The sequence below is a fragment of the Cyrtonyx montezumae genome, unplaced genomic scaffold, assembly GCF_038088225.1.
Source record: "Cyrtonyx montezumae isolate F1298 unplaced genomic scaffold, pur_monq_1.0 scaffold_3, whole genome shotgun sequence".
NCBI classification, from domain to species: Eukaryota; Metazoa; Chordata; class Aves; order Galliformes; family Odontophoridae; genus Cyrtonyx; species Cyrtonyx montezumae.
The window spans coordinates 28,022,251-28,045,631 of NW_027072034.1; the positions used below are offsets into that span (position 1 = coordinate 28,022,251).

The 23,381-nt window shown below is 38.5% G+C and overlaps 1 protein-coding gene across 1 annotated transcript in view; it reads right to left on the reverse strand.

Moving 5' to 3' along the window:
* Positions 1-23,381, reverse strand: part of COL4A2 (collagen type IV alpha 2 chain) — a 130,677-nt gene that overhangs the window by 21,737 nt on the left and 85,559 nt on the right. The window contains exons 7-26 of the mRNA XM_065741008.1: positions 22,797-22,868; positions 21,189-21,224; positions 21,029-21,091; positions 18,825-18,860; positions 18,139-18,180; positions 17,530-17,604; positions 16,351-16,395; positions 15,174-15,236; positions 14,394-14,438; positions 12,454-12,507; positions 12,124-12,190; positions 10,870-10,971; positions 10,301-10,456; positions 8,496-8,588; positions 7,997-8,163; positions 5,460-5,532; positions 5,266-5,372; positions 3,759-3,960; positions 2,962-3,021; positions 2,121-2,183 (exon numbers count right to left, since the gene is read on the reverse strand). Coding sequence (XP_065597080.1) covers positions 2,121-2,183; positions 2,962-3,021; positions 3,759-3,960; positions 5,266-5,372; positions 5,460-5,532; positions 7,997-8,163; positions 8,496-8,588; positions 10,301-10,456; positions 10,870-10,971; positions 12,124-12,190; positions 12,454-12,507; positions 14,394-14,438; positions 15,174-15,236; positions 16,351-16,395; positions 17,530-17,604; positions 18,139-18,180; positions 18,825-18,860; positions 21,029-21,091; positions 21,189-21,224; positions 22,797-22,868 — 1,621 coding nt within the window. The remainder of the gene's footprint in view (positions 1-2,120; positions 2,184-2,961; positions 3,022-3,758; positions 3,961-5,265; positions 5,373-5,459; positions 5,533-7,996; positions 8,164-8,495; positions 8,589-10,300; positions 10,457-10,869; positions 10,972-12,123; positions 12,191-12,453; positions 12,508-14,393; positions 14,439-15,173; positions 15,237-16,350; positions 16,396-17,529; positions 17,605-18,138; positions 18,181-18,824; positions 18,861-21,028; positions 21,092-21,188; positions 21,225-22,796; positions 22,869-23,381) is intronic.

The window sequence follows — 23,381 nt, forward strand, 5'->3', positions numbered from 1 at the left end:
GTGAAAATCACTGGTCTATAACTTCTGGAGACTTCTTTGAAGAATATTTTGCAATGAAGCTTTTTAGAATTATAGAATCATTTGAGTTGGAAAGGACTTCTAAAGGTCTTCTACTCTCTGGCAATGAACAGGGACAACTACAGCCTGATCAGGGTGCTTAGTGCCCTGTTCAGCCTGACCTTGCAAGTCTGCAGGGATAGGGCATACACCACCTCTCTGGGCAACCTATGCCAGTTCTTATTGAGTCTTGGTCTTTCCGATCCCATACTTACATAGCCTAGAAGCAACCCTATACTCCTCCCAGGATACCTGCCCCTACTTCCTCTGCTTGTGCATTTTCCTCTTGCTTTCCAGTTTGACCAGCAGGTCCCTGTTCAGCCATGCTGGTCTCCTGCCTTCCTACACCTGGAGATGGGCAACTTTTATGTATTAAGTAAAGCTTCTTTAAATATCTTCCAGCTCTGCTCTGCTTCGTTGTCCTTGTGGAGATTTCCCAAGGAGATTTTGTTGACTAACTCATTGAAGAGCCAGAATTCGGCTTAAGGTCAAAAGGCAGTGTCAAAGGAAAAGTGCTCAATAGTAATGGGCACAAATCAGATAGTGTAGGAGAAACAAAATTTTCCTTTCCCTACTAAACTGATCACAGGACAAGAAATGACTGGTTTAGATAACCAAAAAAGAAATACAAGGCTAAAGGTTAGATCTAATCATCCTAGAAACTGGATACAAAAATAGTAAGTAGGCTATTTAACTTGTAATAGTGCAGGTTTATAGCTTAGACAGTAAAATAAGGGCTGTGCCCTAAAAACGCGTTCCTTTGGCACTGAACTCATATTACTGTTTCTCAGCATCTCAAGAACTGCAAGCATCTTGTAGGATTCTTTTTATGTCTATAAAACTGTATTATTTACACATATTTTCATGCACTAGCTTTATTACATGAGTCTCATCAATTCATTGTATTCAAGATCCAGATATTTGCAGAAGTTCCTTTAAAATAACCCTCATGCAACATTCTGTTTTTCTCCACACCCCAGCTCCTTGCACTTTATAAGTTCCCAGCTCAGTCTTGAAGGTCAGCAACACACATTAACATTGTAATGCTGTTGCTTAGTGCCATCGTGAATTACAACTCAGTTTGTAAGTTTTTCTCCACTTCTAACTAACAAAAAAAGAAAATATCCCTTGCCTTCTGATACTTTAATTTTGAGAATTTCTAGTGTTTAGACATCAATTTATGTGGTTTTAGCTGCTGATTTTTCTTTCTCCTTTATTATTATTTTTTTTGGTGAAGCAGATATAGAAACCTTTCAAAGGCCAGAATTTGAAAGCACAGAATTGAAAGCACATAAATAGGCTTTGCAGCATGAAAAGCATTTTCCAAGTGCAGTATAGGGCTGTCGTTCTCTCCCTTATATAAACAATAACTCCTCAGAAAGCATTTTAAAGGAAATATCCCAGGTTTTCAAGACTCAATGAAAAATTCTAACACTTCTCTTACCTAAATGGCATCTTTGTTTTGTTTCCCATCTGTAATAACTAACTTTCATTCATTCTGCTCATTTGTGTTCTAATTAAAAAGCCATGTTGGAGAAAGAATGCAGCAGATGGAGAGTGCAGCCACTGCTTACCACGTATTTCAGTAATTCATTACGTGATGCTAGTTGGTGTTAACATATTGTGTTGAAGAGTAGTAAGAGAAAAGTTTTAACTCAGAACAATGCTTATTTTGCAAGCATTTTATTTGTATGTTCTCCACAGAAAATAAGCACCTTATTTAACAGCAGCTATACAGGTCCTGCCAGAGTTCAGAAAGTATTTGGACGATACTCTCAAACAGGATTTGATTATTGAGTATAGAGCTGGGGTATATTATTGGGTGTGATTTAGATTCAATGATCCTTGTAGGTCCCTTCCACCTCAGGATACTCTACGATTCAGGAACACTGTAGCCACCAAGGCTGCTTGCTGCTTAGACCTCTGCTTGTTTTGAGTCAACGCTTTCCTCCTCTGTCCTTTCTAAAACACACCGTCCACTAAGTCTCAACTACATTAGACTTGGCAAGATCTCTCTCAAAACACAGTGAATGCATGGAAAAAAGACGAAGACAAAACATTACCTATGGCTCCTGGATGTCCTGGATTGCCTTGAGATCCCTTTGGTGGCCTCACACAGCCTCCACCTGCCAAGAAAGATGTTTAGTCACACCATATGTGCTCACATGCTGTCTCTCATCAGCTCCGTGCCTGTAGCTAAGGCAACACCGTCAAAACAGGTGAATGAAATCAACAGTAGAAATCCCAATTTTAGAAGTTTCATTCTTCATTAAAACAACAACAACGCAACATGGGTCATGGGTGGTATTCTCTGAGGAGAACTCACGCTGAGATCCACCCCAGTAATTTAATCAAGAGCCACTATTCTGCCTATTTTACAGAGACCGTGGTGGTGGCTTCTTTAGTTAGGCCATATCAATGTAATGGACAGCTGTATTATCAGAATAAGAAAGACATTTTGTTTTCCCACAGGCGATTTATACCAATAAATAAGTAATATTTTGCTACAGCTGGAGGTTCTTACTCTTTACATGTCAGATTGCATCAAAACTCTTCACTAGAGTTCTTATAAAAGCTTCTTACATTCTCTTTGGAACCTAATTTCTGGCTCTGTTGATACAGATTGCATGGTAATATTCTTTTATCACAACAAACACTCAGAAGCACTTGAGCAAAGAATTTCTGGATTGCAGAGGTAAAACTGCAAGAATTTTAGAAAACGTGCAATGTTATTAAATCACTTTAGAACTACGTACCATATATGCATGGGTATTTGTGACCTGAAGTTCAAACAGCTTACAATTAATACACTCAGAGCAGTCAGCAGAAAGGAAGTATGAAGTCCTAGCAACCACGCTAAAACTTAATGTTAAAATATGCTCAAGCCATTTGTATGTTCAGTACCTGACCATATTGGCTCAGTTGCATCTCCTCTAGGAAAATCTTCAATCACCTGCCCACAGTCTACGAGCAAAGAACAGGAAAGGATTGCCATCATTTAAGAGAAAAATCTAAAAAGCTTTCAGTTCTAAACAAAGCATCTATTACAACATCAGATATCTGTTATTTTATGAGTTATGTACTGGAGAAACCATATGCAACAAAAACACTTGAACTCAATCCATATATTAATTACAGCCTGCAATGTAACAATATCTGCATTAGGAGCTCACATGTCACATGTACTGCGTGGGGTTGACAGGTGCCTGTTTCAGCTTGTATATTCTGCCAGGCATCTTGAACTCAAATAACACACTCTGAGCCTGAGCTTTTGTGAACACAGTCCTGGTAATCTTATGCCAAAAGGGGCTCAGATAGCTGCAAAGATACCATGAAGAGCTCTAAAGGGCAGATAAAGGGTTTTCTCTGCTCAATTAAATGACAGAGTTGCGTAGAGAACAGAGAAATCCACCTCTAAGTAATCTAAAGGCAGAACACTGCTCCATTGCCTGCAGCTGCTTAAAATTCAGAATATTTTAATTGCTGACACCAACACATTCCCTGGTGCTATTTCAATTCCTTAAATGAAATTATTATTATTTTTTTAAGATTTCTGGACAATTAATCAAATCAATCCCTTTTACTCATCTAATCCTCCACCAAATGCTACCTTTTCAACTATGTTGCTGAACAGATGCTGTATACACAATTCTGTAATGTTCTCCTAAGGATTTACTATAAGACAGAGAAACTGTTCTCACCTAGTTGGCCAGGCTCTCCTGGTAGACCAGGCAGACCTGGAGGCCCAGGGTTTCCATCTGTTCCACGGTCGCCTGGAGGACCACGGTATCCTTTTGGGCCAGGAAAGCCTCCACCTGGCAGGCCTGTTTCTCCTGGAAAGCCCTTTGGGCCTAATTCTCCTGGATAACCAGGATCCCCAGGGAGACCTCTGATACCATCTCCCTGTGGAAAGTAGGAAATGAACACACTTCTGCCTTCACTGAGGAAGAAACAAAACTCAAACAACTGAACTACTCCCGTGAACAACATCTTATAGGCAACTAGTCCTCAGGTATTGCACCCCAGCTTTATAAAGCAAAATGGCAAATACAGTATATTTGGAATAATCAGACATTATTTTAGAACTCCCACAGTGGAAAAGGCATGAGAAAATCACTGTTATAGGGAGCATTCCCCTAAAAAGGATGGCCACTGAAGAGTGTATGGGAAATATGAATCAGTGCTGTGGATGGCCTTACTTCCCATTCTTAAAAGCTCTGAATGGATATGGGGAAAAGCACACACATCACTAGAGGTTCGTGAAAGTTAGTCCTGGTGTGGCATTTAGTTCTTAGATCTTGACAAGCTGACATAAAATTGTGCCCAAATGGGCAGATCTTTCTTGATCTGTTACTCTAGTGATGTTACTGCAATATTAAATCAACATCTTTAGAACATCACCAGAAAATGTTCCCATCTACAGATTTAATAAAAAGTACCACTTTTACTGGTAGTAAAACCCACTGCAGTCCACACTGGATGATAAAGCTCTGGTCCATCCTCATATATCATGCAAGAGCAACCCAGTGGTTCAAAACAATATTTGTTATAGGTGAAGAGATACTATCAAGCACATAAATAATGGCGCGACCAACGTTTTGGGGATGGAAACTGTTAACTCCCTCATTACCAAAATGCCACACACAATCTCTTACACAAGGCTAGATAATAAACCACTAATTATCACAAATAAACTTCTTATGTATAATTGGCCTAAGTGGGTTACATACCACCACTTATTTATTTAAATAAAATTGAAATAAAAGTGTAAGGTGGTTCAAAATAATCTGATTGTAAAATTGATATCTGTTATATCAGCAAGGCCAGTTTAGTTGTGTTAAGGCAGCATGGTGATTGTTAATCCTCAGAATTAAATGCATCTGTAATTTGAGTGTGGTGGAAATGATTTAGCTGTTACTCCCAGTTTGGACAGAAGGTGCTGTGGGGGACTGTGCCAAAGGCCTTACTGAAGTCCAGACATGATACCAGTGGCTCTTCCTTTGTGCACTGATGAAGTCATGCCATCACAGAAGGCCATCAGGCTGTTCAGACAGGACCTGCCCTTGGTGAAGCCATGCCTGTTATCATATATCACCTGCCTGTATTCCATGTGCCTTAGCAAACCTTCCAGGAGGATCTGTTCCACCATCTTCCCCTTGGTAGTTCCCCGGGTCGTCCTTTCTTCCCTTCTTAAAATTTGCTACTTACCGGAAGGCCAGGCTGTCCTGGTAAACCATCTAATCCATCTCTGCCTGGGAAACCATCTTCCCCTCTGATACCAGGAAGTCCAGGATCTCCTCGGATTCCTTTGGTGCCTAAAGCAGATCTTTCATTGTGAGACTGCTCTCTCACAAAAGGTATAAATAGATTCAAAATAGATGCGACAGGAATTTTTACTTTACCTTTAGTAGTTACATATATTGAATCTCCCTTTTCTCCTTTTGGTCCTGGAAATCCTTCTAGGCCCGATTGTCCCTGGTATTATATAAATTGGAAAAAAATAATCAAAAACACAAAAGAAAAACACTTAAATAATTATCCAGATTTGTGTTTTCACTGTCCTGCTTAAAAAGAAACAAACAAACCACAACCATAATGCTTTCCTATTACTCTCTCTATTTCTTCTTCTTCAGTAATCCTATTCTTGTGCCTGAATCCTTATTAACATGCTCTAACTAGGACCAATGCCTATGTGGCATGGTAGGGGTGCTTCTACACGAGGATAGCATGGGGAAATCTGTGGCTTTTTGTAAGATCAAGTCCTATAGGTGACTACAGCTGGAGAACTGCATCAGAGAAAATGCAGTAAATTACTTAATGTTTGTCAGTAAGGAAAATGCCATAAGCAACATTTTGGCACCATGGTAACAAAACTCTGGGTTATATTTACCTGCATTTTCTCCTTCCCAGTACCACAAAAAATGACAGCTGCATGGCTGGCAATGGATTGTGATTCACAGCACCATTGTGGGCTTGAAAAGCAGCGTCTTCATCATTTATGAGAGATGAACTTAGGCACACAGTGATTAAGTGAACTACCCCAATCTACAGCCCCACAGGAAAGATTTTGGTTGAAGGGGACAGCTGGAGGTCCCCACTCCAAGCTGCTGCTCACAGCTACAGCAGGTTTCTCAGGGCCTTGTCCAGTCAAGATTTAAAGTCTCCAAGGAGAGAGATTTCCTCTGTTGCAAAGGTAAGCTGTGATGAAGCTAAAGATGAGTCTTTGGCATTCCTGCTTCCCTACAGTGCACAATTCACAACAGCACAGCTGAAAGTAGCATTACTAGCCTTCTGCACAAGAGCTCTGAGTCAAGGGATTGAATACATGGGTGATGCCAAGGGCTCAACATTACAGATTCATTTAGATCTGACTGTTCTGGAAAATCATATTCATGCACACATCATATAAGCCATACATGTTTTTCCTACCTTCCTCTCACTGAATATCAAGTATGCATGTGTGGAAACAAAAGGCCATCTAAAGAATATAGGTTCATACTTCTGTAAGTCTGAAGTAGGAGACCAAATTAGAATAAAAGGACCCTGTTTCACCTGTCTGTATTTACCTCATGTGTTTTAGTGAAACCACATCTATATATTCCTGTAGAGAAGCTTCTTTTGGACAATGCTTTTTATAGGCCAAAAGAAATCTCAGGAACTTAATATAATTATATCACTGACTACATCACTGCAGAAATTTTCAGCAATAACACTGCACTGCATTATTATTGTTCACTTTGTTATTTTTTGCTTTCTAGGATTAAATGTGCATCATGCAATTTAGCACACAGATGTTTTCAAAATGGTTTAGAGCTACTCTAATTTCTCTTTCTCCGCAAGAAAAGAATGACCATTGCTTGGGATAAAGTTTTGTTTTCATTAAGTTCACATAGATCTGATCTAAATTAAATATATTTATTTTCTGTACAGGTAACTTTTTGAACATGTTAAGACAATTAGGGACTCACATCTGCTGAGAATATGGACTAAGAATAATTAAAGTAATTTCTTTGTTTTATGATGAATTTGTTGCAGATCGAAAACTGAGATAAAGTCAGGGCTCTGTTGCTGAGTATTCTACTATGATATGACATCTCTATATGTCTTAAGTCTACAGAAACTAAAATTCTAGGTTGAAGATAATAAAATTGCTCATTTCAAAGGCAAAAATAAATTGTGGAACTTGTAAAACTTAACCAAAGTTTCAACACTGAACGTCTCAAAATCCATCAGTTTTCTTCATGACTCACAGAAAATAGAGCTTTTTATTTTCTAAAAAACTCCAAACTCTAGCTAATAGCAAGTAAGCTTTTTTTTTTTTTTTCCAATGTTCAGACAGCCAAAAGTACAAACTAAAAGCATTTGATTTGCTCTGATTATCTGTACACAAACAAAATCAGTTTTGGGTTAGCTTTACTAAAATCTTATTCTAAACTCTTGAGGGATGTAACTTCTTAAAGTTTTAACTGCAAGAAAACAGGATGCCATTGGGACAAAATACAGCACTTTTAAGAGTAGATAATAAGTGAGTAATTATTAGCAAGGCACTCTAATCAGGGTTGCTGACAGTGGTTTTCAGGAATAAGTTACATATTTATAAACAAGAATCTTACATTTAATATCTGACATTTGCCTCTTATCAGAAACAATTCTGAATGAATGACTGAAATTGCTTTCCTTCATAATCAGTGCTACAGTTTTGCTGAAATAGCTTTGTTTAAACGAAAAGCGTATTTTTAGATTATGTGGAAAAGTAAAATATTTTCATTCCCATCTTAGCAACTTCTATCTTTTGGTATTTTGTATCAATCTGAAAACTACAGGAGTGGAACAGAAGAAAATAAATTGCACTTTTCATCATTTTTTTCTCATGGAGAATAGCTGATGTTTGTTTATGGTAGATGTACAGAACTATGCATTCAAGAAATAAGTATCTCACTTTTGCTCCAGCGTAGCCAGGAATACCATGTGGACCTTGATCACCAGGTTCTCCTTTTCTCCCAGGCTGGCCAGGGGTTCCTGGGAAACCAGGAGGACCACGGGGGCCAGTAGAGCCTCTTCTGAGTTCATCGCTCAGAAGGCATTTACTGCAGTCACCTTCTTCGCCTAAGGAAATGGATTGGAAAGAGAAGAAAACTGTCACAACAAACACTTCCAGCTTTACCTTTTATATACACACACATATACATACATACATATATATATATATATATACACACCTGAAAATACTTTTTGAGTATTTTTGAGTATTTGAGAAAACCACGTTTTTTTTTTCCTTCTAACAAACTAACATTATATTTACTTGTTTTGTTAGCCTCAGATCAAATTCATTGGTCCCTGAATATGTCATAATTAGACTTAGTTAAAACTTATAACAATGGAAGGTTTACACAATGCATAACAGCAGATCATCTTGTGAGATGTTTATTATAACCTACCTTTAGGTCCTCTTTGTCCTCTTGGCCCAGGAAAACCTTGTGCACCAGGTCTGCCTGGTGTCCCTTCCTGTCCTTTTAATCCAAAGAGAGAACCTAGAAGTTTATTGGAGCAAGAAGATAAATTAATGTGCTGTAGATTGGCTTCTCCTCTTTCCACCCTGTTCAAGTTGGACTGCATCTGCCCTTTTCTGTTTCTCCTAAAGTCACTAAGTCAGTTGTAATTAAATCCTCTTTTCTTGCTGTTTTTCTTCCCCCTCTCACAGCTTCCCAAATCCATTCTCAGTGACTTCCATTTGTGTCTTGATGTTCCCTCTACCATCTTACTTACCCAGGCTTCATCTTCCTTTCTCTCTCTGTTCTGATACATCCACCTACTCCAAAAGGTCCATTTCTTGTCTCTGCATTCCCAAGCCCTGCTTGCAAAGAATTCATCTTTCCTATTACTCAGCGTTGAAAGTCCCACCAGACCAGCCTGCCTGGACTGTTGCTCCCTCTGTCCCTGACTGAACTGCAGAACTGGTGTACTCCAGTGACCAGGAACTGGCTGCAGCATGGAGATTTTCTTGTCTGAAAAACAGTGCTAGGGAATGTCTTAATTTTCTATGGTTACAGGACATGCCCTTGACACATATATCCCCAGGGCCTAGGACTGCTACCATGGACATGACGTCTGAAACTTCTGGTTACAGCCTTCTTTTCCTCATTACTTCTTTTCCTGCTGTGGTAGACGATACTTTCCATTCTTTGGTCTCTTTCACCCTGAATTCCTTTGTTTTTAACTCTCAGCACAACACAGTTTGCAGTAACACAGATCACCTGCTCTGGATCCTGCAATCTTCCTGCAAACTTCCTGCAATCCTTTTCTCCACTCCTGCTCTTGCACTGATGTGTGGTGCATTTCACAGAGACAAAGCACAATCTCAGTTAGAAATGGCCTCTGGAAAGCACCTGGTCCAGTGTTCTTCTCAAAACAGGGCTAACCTCAAAATTACACCAGTTGCTTGGGGCCTTGCTCAGCTGAGTACTGAGTACCCCCAAAGATGGGAAGAGTTTTCTTCTTGCCCTGCCACTTGTGCTCCTCAGTCAGTGTGTCTGGTTTCATTTTCACTGTGTCCTCTTGAGAGAGTTACATGAAGGTAGCAGTAAAATTCACAGAATCACAGAATTGTGGGGGTTGGAAGGGACCTCTAGAAATCATTGTGTCCAACCCTCATTCCTTTTAGCTTTTTTCTTCTCCAGGCTAAGGAAGAAACCCAGCTCTCACAGCCACCCATTCTGTGTCTTCTGCTTCAGTTCCCTAACCATCTAGATGATCCTTTGTACGACTTCTTTTAGTATGTTAGAGTTCTTGGACTGCAGAGACAAAAAAATGAACTTTTCCACAACTTGGCATTTTAATCTGTTTGCTAAACTCAGTATAGAGTCAGTGTCCTTCATGCCAGACCCTTCTCAATGTAGCACACTTAATGGGACACTCTTCCCAGAGTGCCGGTACACATCATTCATTTGAAACTCAAGCCACGAAAATTATTTTTACCAGAGCAGGATGCAAGTCTAAGAATAGAATGCCCATATCTCCACCAGCCTGCAACAAACCTCTTTCTCAAATTTTGCCAAGAATGTCTGAAAGTCATGCAAACCCTTCTTTCATCAGTGAGCATACATCACTTCTATCCAATGTGTCTTTCCACCACCCACTCTGTTTCATTCCCCCAATCTACTTTTTCACTTCGTCTTGCCATCAGTTATCTCTAAAATAAGCAACGATGCTCCTGAGTTCTCACCACCTCTCTTCTTGAACTTACCTGGGGCTCCAGGGGGACCAGGTGGACCACGGAGTCCTGGTTCGCCATGTCTACCTGGAAACCCAGGCGGGCCTGCTTGATAAGCAGGAGATCCTTCTTCACCTTTTTCACCTTTTGGTCCTATTTCTCCAGGTAAGCCTGGCTTATCTGCATCTCCTGAAACAGAACCAGGGGAAGAAACTCAGAACAGTTTCTTACCAGTGCTGCACAAAGAGCTGTAAGGTAACAGAAAGGACTGTTCCTACAATTGCATGCAGCAAGCAGGGAAAAACGGAGACATTTTAGCGTACAACAAAAAGCATAACTGGACTTTTCACTTGAGCAAATCCATAGTTGGTCCTGAAGCAAGGCTCTGCCATCATCTCTACCTCAGTTGTTTTGCAGAGACTCGCTGGGTACAAAGCAGGAATGTAAAATGCACCTTTCAGTTTTTGCTACTGCAGTTTTTTACCACACTGCACTGTGTTTTTCACTGATACAGTTAATTGTAAAGGTGTATTCTCTCCACCTCAATCCCATAACAGTTAAAACATGTTAAATTGCTGGAACAAGTGTTACTGGGACATTACCATCAGAGAATCCTGGAATACCAGGCAGCCCACGATCTCCCTGCTCTCCTGGTTCTCCCTGTAGTCCAGAAGCACCAGGAAAGCCTGGATCACCTCTTACACCTGAAAGACAATCCCAATACCACTGAACATGTTAGTGTGATGCTTAACTCCTAAAATGCTTGAGTTAGGAACTTCACCTGCTTTGGAATATTACAATTCAGCATTATTTCTTAAAGACAGCTTTTAAAGTACAGAAATGTGGTACTTCATGCTGTCTCAGAGCGAATAAACAAGTATATCAGATAGATTTCTGTAAAGTCCTAATATCTGGAGGCTGAGCATAATCTGGAACAGGAATGGTGTAGAGCCACTAAGCCCAGTAATAACATCCCTCGATTCTTTCCAATATGCTCCTAGAACTACACTTTGCCTGATGACCTGTCTGAGGACAACCCCTTCTTTTCCCTACAAGAATTTGCCATTATAGCAACGTGTGAAATATGAGCTTTGCTCTGCTTTACAGCACCAGAAGCATCTATATTAGCCCATCTATTGCATGAGGAAAGTATTGTCCTTTTGTCAAAGGCACAGGATATTCCATCACACTGCTTGCTTTCTCCTCTCTCCACAGAGTCTCTCCTTCTACTAAATGCTTGGCAGGTATTCTGAGTGATTTAAACAATGTTTAAATGTTTATCCATTTTCTCTGAGAGGAAGAGAACTATTCACTATTTCCAGACATTCTTCCTTTCAATAAGACTAGCAAACTCTGCAGTGTAAGGATACAGCATGGAGCAACAGCATGTGATCATCTTTCCTCTTAGTGCTTTCCTTGTAAGTTCTGGCCTTTGTAAACTTTCATCACTTGCTGTGTGTTTCTAATCTGGCCAAGCAGAATCACCACAGCCCTTCAGGGTAGCTGTTTGTTGGCACTATGAATGGCCTCTGCATTTTATCCACAGACTATGAAAGACACAGACTCTCCCTTTCTTACTTTCACTGGATACTTTATTTATTTCTTTTTTCTTCCTCTGAGGACTCAGGAATGTACGGATGCTTTTTGTCTATTAATCCAGCTTCAGCAGGAGACAAAGAAGCATCTGCCTGCAAAAAGGTAATTAGGGCACTCTTGTAAGACACTTAAGCCTTCTGGAAGAGTTTAGCAATCCAAAGCTTTTGAAGGTGTTGAATTCTCAGACTTCAATGCTTTTGATCTACGTAGCAGGTGATAAAACCTAGCTGAGATGTGCAGTCTAAGCAAAGGAGACGTACCTTTCCTTGGAATGCGGTAAGGAACATATGCAGGTGGCCCTGGAGGACCCATCTCACCCTGCTCCCCCTGTTAACAGAAGTTGAGGCATCAAATTTAATCATTATTCTGGAGGATTTCTTTTAAAATGGAAACAAAGGCATGAAACACAAAGAAACAAAATTCTGAAAGTACTGACCCAACTTGTAAGAAATGTGAGTCATTTCAGTTAATAAACAATGTCACTGGTTCTACAGTAACAAGGAACATTTCAATTGCTACTACATCAAAGAAAAGAAAAGGAAAAATTACACCTGGACTGTCACTTCTAGCAAATGGAAGTAAAGCAGTACCTTGCCTCCTCTAGGACCATATTGACCTGGTTGACCATCAAATCCAGGAAAACCCTGTAATACACATAAAAATGGTTGACATTTCCTTTACCAGAGAGACAATAAAGTTTGTTGTTTGCAGCAATCAGCCTGCTATGGTGTTACAGTGAGAAGTATGCAATGGAGCAGAGCAGTTTGTTTCCCTGGTGTGCAGCAATTCAGATGATACCATTAAGTCTCCTCATGCTTCACTGTTCCAACTCTTAGGCCAAATCTAGCTCCTGCCAAGGGCCAGAGGGATCTGCTATATGGACATATGGTCTGATTTTTGGGTGGTCTTTTGTGAATCCAGGACCCTTATGCGTCCTTTCCACCTTGGGATATTCTACAATAGTATACAATGCATTCCACCACATTAAGGCATATTTTGTCCGCTGGAGGTCCACAGAAAAGGGCAGATTTCATTGATGCTGATACAGAAGAGACAAGAATTTATGCATTTTATTCAGTTGTTAATTTTGGGAACCTTTGCTCTCTATAGAAAATATTCATATGTACTCAGGAAAAGGACTAGTGTTAAGAAGGTGAGCTTTTAGAAGAAAACAGTGTCTGGATCCTTTAACTGATTCCAACTAAAGTAGTTTCACTAAAGCCAGTAGACTTGTAGAGTTCACTCTAGTTAGATTTAAAACAGCATCTCCTGAATTTCACAGTAGGAACAACTACACAGAGCACGAGTTTTCATAGTGGGCCCCAGAAGACATTTTCACAACTTTAAAGCCCCTGAAATCCCACAGCTCTCAGCAAGATACCACAAATCAAACTGCATGCATCAATAGCACGCCCATGACAAGCCATCAGAAAAGAGCGTGCTAAGAACTAAGTATAAAACTTCTTTACACTAGGTGGAGCTGGCGGATTAGAAGTGAAGCCAGCAGCTTTCTAATTAAGAACTACAGGGCAACTGTCTTCTCTTTCTTAAGAATCAAATCATTAAAAAAACTATAGAAATGGGGTTATTGTGAATAGCAGATTGAGCATCTTATTCCCCTTCATACTTGCTCAAATCAATACACATTTCACTAAAGTTGTTGCCAGAACTCACTTTCAGTAAGGAGAAGGCATTAACGGTTTCTCACCAGAGCATGAACCTAAGTTGAGGTCAATCATTTGGCTTTAATGGACTTTGCATTACTCTCTCCACGTATGTATTTTGGATAGCATATTCCTTTCCACACCACCAGGTTTTGTCATCAATTCAAGAGCTGCACAACTGTTACTTTTCATGTTTCTCATGCTTTTTTTTCCCCTGTGTTTCATGTTATTACTTCTGTGCCTTACAAATCTGTAAACCAGTTAAAAGATGGAGGAACATGGAAAAGTCATACATCCCACAGTTATCTGAAAATCTCACGGAAGTGATTGCTAATGCTAATTGAACAGGCCCTTTTCTGAGTATAAACAGAAAGTATGAGCTCTTCCTGGTCTGATAAAATGCAATTTTAAATATTTGGGTGTGTTTCCATGGGGACAGAGATTTAACTGGTGTATTTATCACTTTCCTTCTTCTTTTTTATTTTAACTTCTGATATCCAAAAAGTACCACAGACATGGATCTCAACTGTGTTTGCAGAAATCTATTCCAAATAATAACTTCCCACATGTGGGAAGAAAATTACAGAAATCATGGTAGTAGCAATGGGAACAATGACAATGACAGCTCATGGTGTTTTTAAAACATGCTCATGTTGAAATGATAAAGCAGACTTTAATTAGAGAACTATTTTTTTCGCACTCATGAGGAAATAAACTGACCCAAAATCACAATGATATTTTAATCCAGATGATGCTTGTTAGACTACATTTGTTGCAATTACATGCAGAATTTGTCTTCTGCAGTTTACTTTTCAGACAGATTGCCTACATGTGTGTTGGTAACAACAGCTGTAGAAAATACTCACTCTTTCTCCAGTGAGTCCTGGAAAACCATCGTTACCAGGCAGCCCCTATGTAAGCACATTAAAGTTAGTAAAATAAGAAATGACATAAAGACAAACTCTTTATTTCTCAGATAAAATAAATGTGACAGTTATTTTGAAGCTCTAAAACTAACAATCAGAATTCAGATACTTTTTCAATGAGATTAATGTATGATGCAAACAGGAAAGATCTGAAATTTAATAATCTGGTATTTAATTTTTATCTTCTTCTTAATCAATACATTGTAAATCGACCTCAAAGATTTTAAGCTTTTAAAAGTGCCTGAGATTTGTAACAAATGTATGCTGACTACTGTTCTTACACTGTTTAAGCACTTTAGAAACATTGCTCCCAGAAAGCATTCATATGTGTGACAGGTAACGGTACTTAAATTTGCTTTCTCCTGGGGTCAGTGAGTAACTGGAGTCAAACTTGGGTTTGTTAACCACACTTTGAAAAGGGCTAAGGTGGAAACAGTGAAATGAAGTCTATGGTGCGGATCAGGGGAGGAGCAGTGGTAAATGAGTACAACTTCGGGTGGTATATCTGTGAGTCATGTAGGGCCCTTCTGTTACCAGTTCAAAATGTAGTTTTTCCTTTCCTATATCAGAGAGTTCAAAGCTGGCCAGAACTTGAAAGATATAGGCTGAAGAGCTCTTGTTTCTGGGGCTTGGTACTCTGTGTTTTGCACCTAAAGGCAAAGACTCAGCTTGGACTTGCATATTCAGCAGCATGAATTTTACCTTCAATGAGTAACTCACCCTTTGTCCTGGGAAGCCCATTACCCCTTCTTCGCCTTTTTCAGGAGCAAACAGAAGTACGCCCTAGGAAGTATTACAGTCAGTTCAACATATTTCTACATGATGTGCAAAAAGAAAATGCTAAACAGAAGATAACATTTTAACACATGTATGATTTTATTATATCTGCATGTAAGAGAACGAATGTCCTTAAAATAGAGTGTATCATGCTTTCTTCATTACAATAACACGATCAGGACATTAGGGAGAGGACAGGTTTTCCCTCTTATCATCTCCTACTGTACTACTTCTTTAGCTGGGACTCTAAACATAAGCCAAATCAATTGTTCTGATATACAGCCAAGTAAGCAATCCAGTTTATGCCTTAACTGTAGCTTGAGAGAACTATTCAGCAAACATAGGCATTGTACTATTAGAAAAAAAAGAGAGAAACATATCTCACTCTGTTACATCAGGACAAAAATCAGTGGCTTTCCTAATAGAGTCACAGCAAAATCCTTCATGTCTAAATTCTGATCAACAGCAGAAAGACTGGATAGGAACTGTAGCAGGATTCAGACTGCAGCCGTCTCCCATAACCTCAATGGGAAGTTGACTAGACCATCTAAGAAAATAAAGGTCTGCAAAATGCCCAGTGAGGCATCTCTAATTGGTGAAGGCTGTATTTTAAACCACTCTGGGAAGTAAAAAGGAACCGCTATTTAGACAGACTAGAGATTGCATGTAAGTTAACTAAACCACATTCAGTCAAGCTTGGTTGGCAGCTCTCAATGATACAGCAACACATGGGATTACTTTCACAGTCAACAGCTCTACGAGGCCAAAAGTCGACATGTGTTGGAGAGAAGTCTGAGAAAATTTCCATACAGAATTGCTTAATGGAATTTTACATAATTTTTAAATGTCAGAGACCAGCAGAAGTAAGGAGATTTATTAATAGTTAAGGCTAAAATTAACAAATGTGTGAGGTTAGATCTTATTTTGGTTAACCAATAAAAGAACAACAGATCACACTGTGGAGCTCTTAGGCATCATATTGTTGTTTAGATTTTCTAAAGCATCAGAACTGGTGCCTCTGATAATGTTGCTCCATAATTGTATTACATCACATCAATGAAGATGCACCAGTATTAATTCTGACTTATTATTTGTCCTTAGCGTTCTCCAATTGACTTACTGGAAGTCCAACTTCTCCTTTTTGTCCAGGCTCTCCTCTTTCACCCTAAAAAAGAAGAAAAGTGTTCAGATATTTTAGGCATTCACATTTCAATAACTTCTAAAATAACTCTTAATAACTTCTTTTTTTTTAATATGAAGTGAAAAATGTTCATCAAGAGAAAAACCACCACTCTTTATCGGTATACTTGCAATGTGGAAGGTCTGTTTACATTAAAAAGAAAGTTGCTTTTTTTTTGTATATTTGATAATTTTTCTGAAGATGCCTCTATGAGTTTGAACACCTTAGGGTATTTCCAGGCCTGTGTGAAGAGTGTATCTTATCTAGGATTTACTTATTGCTTTTCTGTGAATTATCTGATCAGATGTGGAAGTTCCCTTAGGACAAGACAAATCACAGCCTAAGATCATCTCACTATATCTATCTCTCCATTGTCTATAAAGGCTGTCCAGACAAGTAGCACATATGCAGACATCTCTCCTTAGTCAAGGAAATTCCAGCTTGGCATCAAAGACATTTTTAGATCTTTCAGTATCACACCAGTTTATTCATCTCTCTGCAGAAAAGGTATAAGCACTGTGAACTTAGTAGCTTCAAATTTAGGACTAAGGACTACTTAGGTCTGGATTGGTGTTCAATGAAAAAATGTTTATATGGAGTATGAGATAAGAATAAGCTGTATCTTTGGGTATAGAATTTCTCCAAGGCATATGGACAAGCCTTGACTGTAGGTATCTGAACATCTGCACCATAGACACCTTACATAAACATACACAACAGCTCAGGTTGCTTCCCTGAAAACACGTTTCTTGCAGCATGATAATTTCATTCATTATTACAGAGAATGAGATACTAATGGATTTCTCAGCTGGTATTTCTCCTTGTAGAACCAGAAGATGTCAGTGATTGCCAGTAGTTGTGTATTAGGGTTTATTTAAACAGAAAGAACTAATTTGCTAGGGCATTTCTAGTCACTGCTTGTGAGAAGTGCTTTCTGAATAGCCACCATAGTTGCAATAAATAATTTGGGATTTAAGCTATAGGAAAGCAGCAAATTTGTCTTGAAGTACTAATCCCTTCTAAGCACTGTAAGTAAAATCTCTTTTCTATGATATTTTGGTTTTTACAGTGCTGGGCTCTTAATTCTTCTTCCATTTTGGCAAAGTATTCTGTACTTACTTTGTGTTTGTCAGTGGGGGCACCAATCAGTTCTCTTGTGGGAAGCCCAGGTGGACCTGGAGGACCTGGGGAGCCCTGCAAGAAAAACATAAAGGTACATCTACTAACAGTTACAATACCTTGTCAAGTTGTTGATTTGCACAGGGGGATCAGTGGAATCGAAGGTGAATGGAAAGAGAGTAATTCCCCTGCTAGTAATATAGTTCTAAATCTATAAATAAATTGATGGCAAGAAACAAATTTATTTTGTTCTGGGATAAACAAACATAAAGCAATACTTGCTCTTGCTGTGTATGTTTCCAGAATAAGTGTAAAGGTTATTGCTTTATACAAGGAAGTCTGGCTCTAGACATTTCAGAAACACTACCTCTGATTTGTCTTGGTTTAAATGAGAGCACAGTAAAACCAGGACATGCAGAAGTTAGTTCAGCTATGACACTCATTACGCAGATTATTGTTAATTTCAAAGCTATACTTGTTTGTTTTTCTATTGAAGTTATGTAATAAAATCACAGATTAAGAGAACATTTAAAATAGATTCCTCAATAAATAACAAACAATATCAACCTGCCCTTCCGTAGTGACACTAATCAATCAGTTTTTCTTTACCTGTTCACCCTTTTCTCCATAGAAACCAAGGCCTCTGTTGCCCTGCAAAAGCAATAGGCGAGCATTTATAGAAAGAACAACTCTGCTTTGTAAATGTAAAGTTTAAATGTAATCATTCTGAAAGGGCTTTTCAGATTTAGAATTCTGTAGGATGCCACTGAAGAAATGTGATCAAGTAAAAGTCAAGTTTTAACTTGAAGTAATTTTAAAGAAAGAATTTTTATAGGCCTAAACATTCATAAAGATGACTTTAACTGAAATGTCATGATACCAGTTTTAACAGACTTTGAGTCATTTACTGAGTAAAGACCAAACACTTATTTTGCATAATTTTTAGTAGACGTTAAATTAAAATACTCAAGTGAGTCAGAAAAATTAGCTCATATATATTTTTTTCAGCTGAGATATAACTGAATATTGCATAGATGACCATGTTTCTCTGCTCAAGGGAAGCTACTGTAACTACAGTAGCAAATAAAATCTGGCTCTAGAACTGGCTTACTCGTTTCAGGGCAGCTGATCCAGTGTAAGATTAGCTTCTTGTGGTATGCAGCCAACACAAAAAGTCTTGTGCTACACAGCCTTTGGAGTGGCCTGTGGTTCTTTAATTCGCTGCCTCCAAGTGAGTCTTGGATAAACCTCAGCGACACAAAATCAACAGAAATGACTTAGACACAAAGACTTACTTGTGGTCCTTGTGGTCCTGGGGGCCCCGGTGGTCCCTAGAGAAACACAATAGGGGGGAGGAAGTTACTTGTTGCTTTGTAATCAATGCATGCAGGAGCTCAGTTACTCTATGTTGGAAATAGAAGTGTATTTGGAAGGCAGTGTATTCCTTAGCACTTTATGTACTAACAGTGCAGCATCAGCTGTGTTACTGCTCTGAAAAATACCCTTCTAAGTCATACAGTAATCCCTCCTAACAGAATAAAGTCTCTCAGCTTAGACATAATTACATTCCATTTTTATTTCAAGCAATAAGAACTTATGCTTTTGGATCCTGACCTGTTAACATTTTATGTTCATCCCTAGACTAGACACAACACATTAGACTGGTGTCTTGGTACAGCATCAGTGTGCTGAACTACCATTAACATCTTAGATTATCAATTTGGTGTTGTACAGAATGGTATGAAAGGAAGATGGTGAGAAATAAAACTGAAACAGAAAAAATGCTGCCTTAGTTTTAAGAGTACTAGGAGTGCTATTAATTGGACAGACAATTTGCATTGCTTCAGTTGATTACGGTAGTTAATGGGCTCCAAAGGGCTCTAAACATTAAAAAAAAGTCAAATGGTGGAGAAGTGGGGTGAATAAGAAGCATGACCTTTTCAGAGAAGTAGATGGTGAATAAGACAAATAATAAAAGAGAGCTGCAGAGCTCCTGGAGCTCAGTCCACCTACAGAGCCCTAAAGGGCATGCAACTTGGGTTATGCAAAATCAACTCCAACTTGCAAGGGCAAACCTTAACGTTCAGTCAAGAACTGCACTTGCTATGTATCTCTCTCTGTCTTGCTGTGTATCTCTGTGTGAATAAACAATAGAACTTGATCTGTTTTGACTAGTCAAGCAGCCTATGAGCCATTGCCTAAACTACAGGTAAGATGCGCTGTGCAGACGTCCACCACTGGGGGCTCAGCAGGAACTTGGTGGATCCACATTTACCTCCATGTGGGGTCAAGGATTCCAGAAAATAGGACAGTACAAACCTGGAAACATTTCCTAAGTCCTTCCCAATGGAGAATCACAGCTTTAGAGATTATGAAAATTTATCAGCTTTGATAAGAGCTGGAGATAGTGGAGATGCATCTCCTGTGGCAGTGTTCAAAAAGCAATGTTGCCACAATTAAAACATCATGGGCTGGACCACAGTGAACTGGGAATACATTGTAGGCTTTGTGAAGCTCGTGAAATTTCAGGATTCACTATAGACAAACAGTAACTAAAGGTCTGTGGAGATTTCACTTCAATAGGTCCAGAGGAGAAATATACAGTGCAGCTTACTCTATATGACATTACAGACACTGCAGAGAATGAAATTTTGGAAGGCTTAGCATGCTATGAACGTAGTCCTAGAATTTTGGGGGGGAAGATGGGTATAGAGGCTGCTTAAGAAGCCCTGTGTTTTTTTTGTTGTTTTTTTTTTCCTCAAAATCAGTGATGTAAAGCAGATTTAAAATAAAATGTTGAAACGCAAACAGAAAACAAAGCAAGCAAATGCTATGCTATTTCTTACAGGGAAAATAAGGCAAGCCTAAAAAAATGAAGTATACTGAATTTGAACATCTGCTTTCGCCCATAAAATCATTAACCATGGCAAGGAAGAAATGTAGAAAATGATATATGGAGAGAACACAATCTCCTCTAAGAAGTATTCAGCAGCAGTTGTCAACTCTGGTGCAGTAAACACTGACTTTTGATAAAAACGACTGAAAAAAAGAAACAAACCTAAAAATAAAACTGTTTTCTAAAACCTAATGAGAAAACTTAACTAATGCTAATAAAATATCATTTATGAGCAAAAAGATGATATACTTTGATTCTGATATCTTTGATAACTCAGCATAGAGGGTCACAGATATCTAAATGGATTGCATTCAATAATCTTTTCAAATGAAACACTCAAGGAAATTAAAGAAATACAATACAAATCAAGAGCCTCAGGCAACACAAGGTGAAAGAAAGTACTGCACTTCTTCGTGCAATACTCAGCACTGTAGAATCAGTGCCTCAGCGCTTTCTTCAAGGTTTTGTATCCAAGTACACAGTATTTTTAAAACCCATTTTTTTCACTTCATTTGCTACTTTGCAGGCTAATATAATGGATCTTGCTGACATGATTCTTCCATTAGGTTGATTTACTACAGAAAGTATTTTAAACATACTTACTGGTCTCCCAGGCAGTCCTCTTGGACCAATAGGTCCTTGAATACCCAGTATACCCGGAGCTCCCTTTAAATAGAAAAACAAACACACAAACATCAATTAATGCTGTTTTGATGTCAGTTACCACAGACAATTTTATACGATTTGCTATAATACTACTTACCGGAAAACCAGTGAACCCTGGATCCCCAGGCTCCCCCTAAAGAAAACAAAGAAGTAGAAATGCAGTAAACAAGATATACAAAATTAAATATTTTCTCATTGAATTTTATTTCAAAATGCATTCTAAATAATTTAATGAATCCTTATATACAGACACATTCAATGAATATTTTGACATAACCTAATGTGTTTTATTGTAGATTGATTTTATACTTTCTACATATGGTATGGTTGCATACAATATAGTCGGAGAGTACAAAGTTGACCAGGGAAGTCAGGGAACCAGACTGCAAGGCTGAGATGGACAATGGACCATATTCGATTCATTTTGAAAGACCTACCTAACCAGTAGCATAATCAGAGATACAACCTTAGCTGAAATGTACAAGCTCATTTTTCATGAGTTGCATGGGAATTACCAAATCATTTTGATTCTCTTCTGAGTCACTGAACAGCACTTGGAACATACTGTTTTCAGTGACCACATATTTTAACTGCAGTACATGTTGAAATGTTTTTGTAAATTGGATCCAAAAATGTTCTGCTGCAAAGACTTTCCAACGTCCATAAATAATGTGGTCTTCAGTCCAGACACTTTCAATCATTTTGAATAATATCTTAATTTTTTGTATATTGAGTTAACTTGAGTTTAGTTAATGGAATAATTTGTGGAACCATTCCTTTCTGAAATGATACAGGTGCAAGTATCAATCTTTGACTGCAAAATACTTGAGCAATTCTGTAGTCATTACTAAGTGCTAACAAGTGATTGGAATGTAAGAAGTTTCTGAAAGGAAAAGATTCCAGTAGAAAACAAAGGCTGCTGCAAGTATGTCAACAGAAAGATATATTTTGGCACTCATCACTGGCACAAAATATACACAAATGAACTTGGCAGATCCATTATGTGCTCAGAACAGATCAGACGTAGGTTTTGTATTTAAATTTGTCACAATTTATACACCAACAGTAAATGATAGCGCTTACTATTATCTGATATTTTCAAATTATACAAAACTATACATGTGAGAAAAAGACACAAACAATTAAAAACCAGATTTTATGGATTAGATAATGTAAAAGCATCCATAAGAATACTTGGAGTTTTCTATATAAATAAATAATATATTGAAGCATATTTTATCACAAATCAACCAACTCCTTCATGGAAGTTATAAAGAAAGGGTGATAATATCTAATAGTATCATTACTGGACAAAACTCGGACACAGAAATGATTCTGCCACAAATGATATAAAGGTAGCCATTGAATAAAGAAGATAATATTTGAACCAGAACATCTGAACTTGTATTTAGAAGCACAATCATCCAAACATTTTTTAATGGACAGGTTATTGTATTTGCCCAACTGTATTTGCAAGCCATCCAGAAGGACTAGAAGTCCTTGCAAGTAAGTGGACATTACTTACAAGGTTATCAGATAGGCTTTTCTGTAATCAGAGAGCAGAAGCTGCCTAGAAAAACACGCACAGAATCACAGTGGCTCTCTGGGAACACTTCTTCCAGAATGTGAGGCAAACTCACTCCCCACTGGTTTTTAAAAGTTTCCTGAGCATGGATTGATCGTTTCACAGGAGCTGCACACATACCCGATGTCGGCTGGCGATGTCTGGTGGTAGTACATAGGGCTCCCCCTTCTGGCCCTTTGGTCCTTGAACTCCCTGGTTGTGAGCAAAAAAAAAAAGAGTAAAATCTCATATTGTTTGCAAACACATGATCAGTTAAGAGTAATTTAAAATATTTGTAAGGCTTTTCATGAATATGCACACATTACTGTTTAAAGGTAGAGACTGTTTAAATTTGAAAATTTGTGATTTACAAACAAGTATGAACCCTCATGGCACATAAGAAAATGGATTTAAGATAGAGGAGGAAGAACTTGCTGTCACTGTGATATTACAGGAGCATATCACAGCTCACATACGGGCTAGTAAATCCAGGAGCTCCAGTGCTCACTTCAGCATGATCGTACCTATTGCTTCACAGAAAGCCAACATATTGGGCATGAGGTAGGGAAGAAAAAAGTTACTTTAATCAGAAACGGTGCAGGTTTTCCTGAAGTAAACTACCTGCAGGATCTATGTGACAGGTACAGCTCTGAGCAGACCTGACAGCCCTAAGCATTATGGGGAATGTCTATGGTAGGTCCACAAGGATGCTTGATGCTCTGGTGG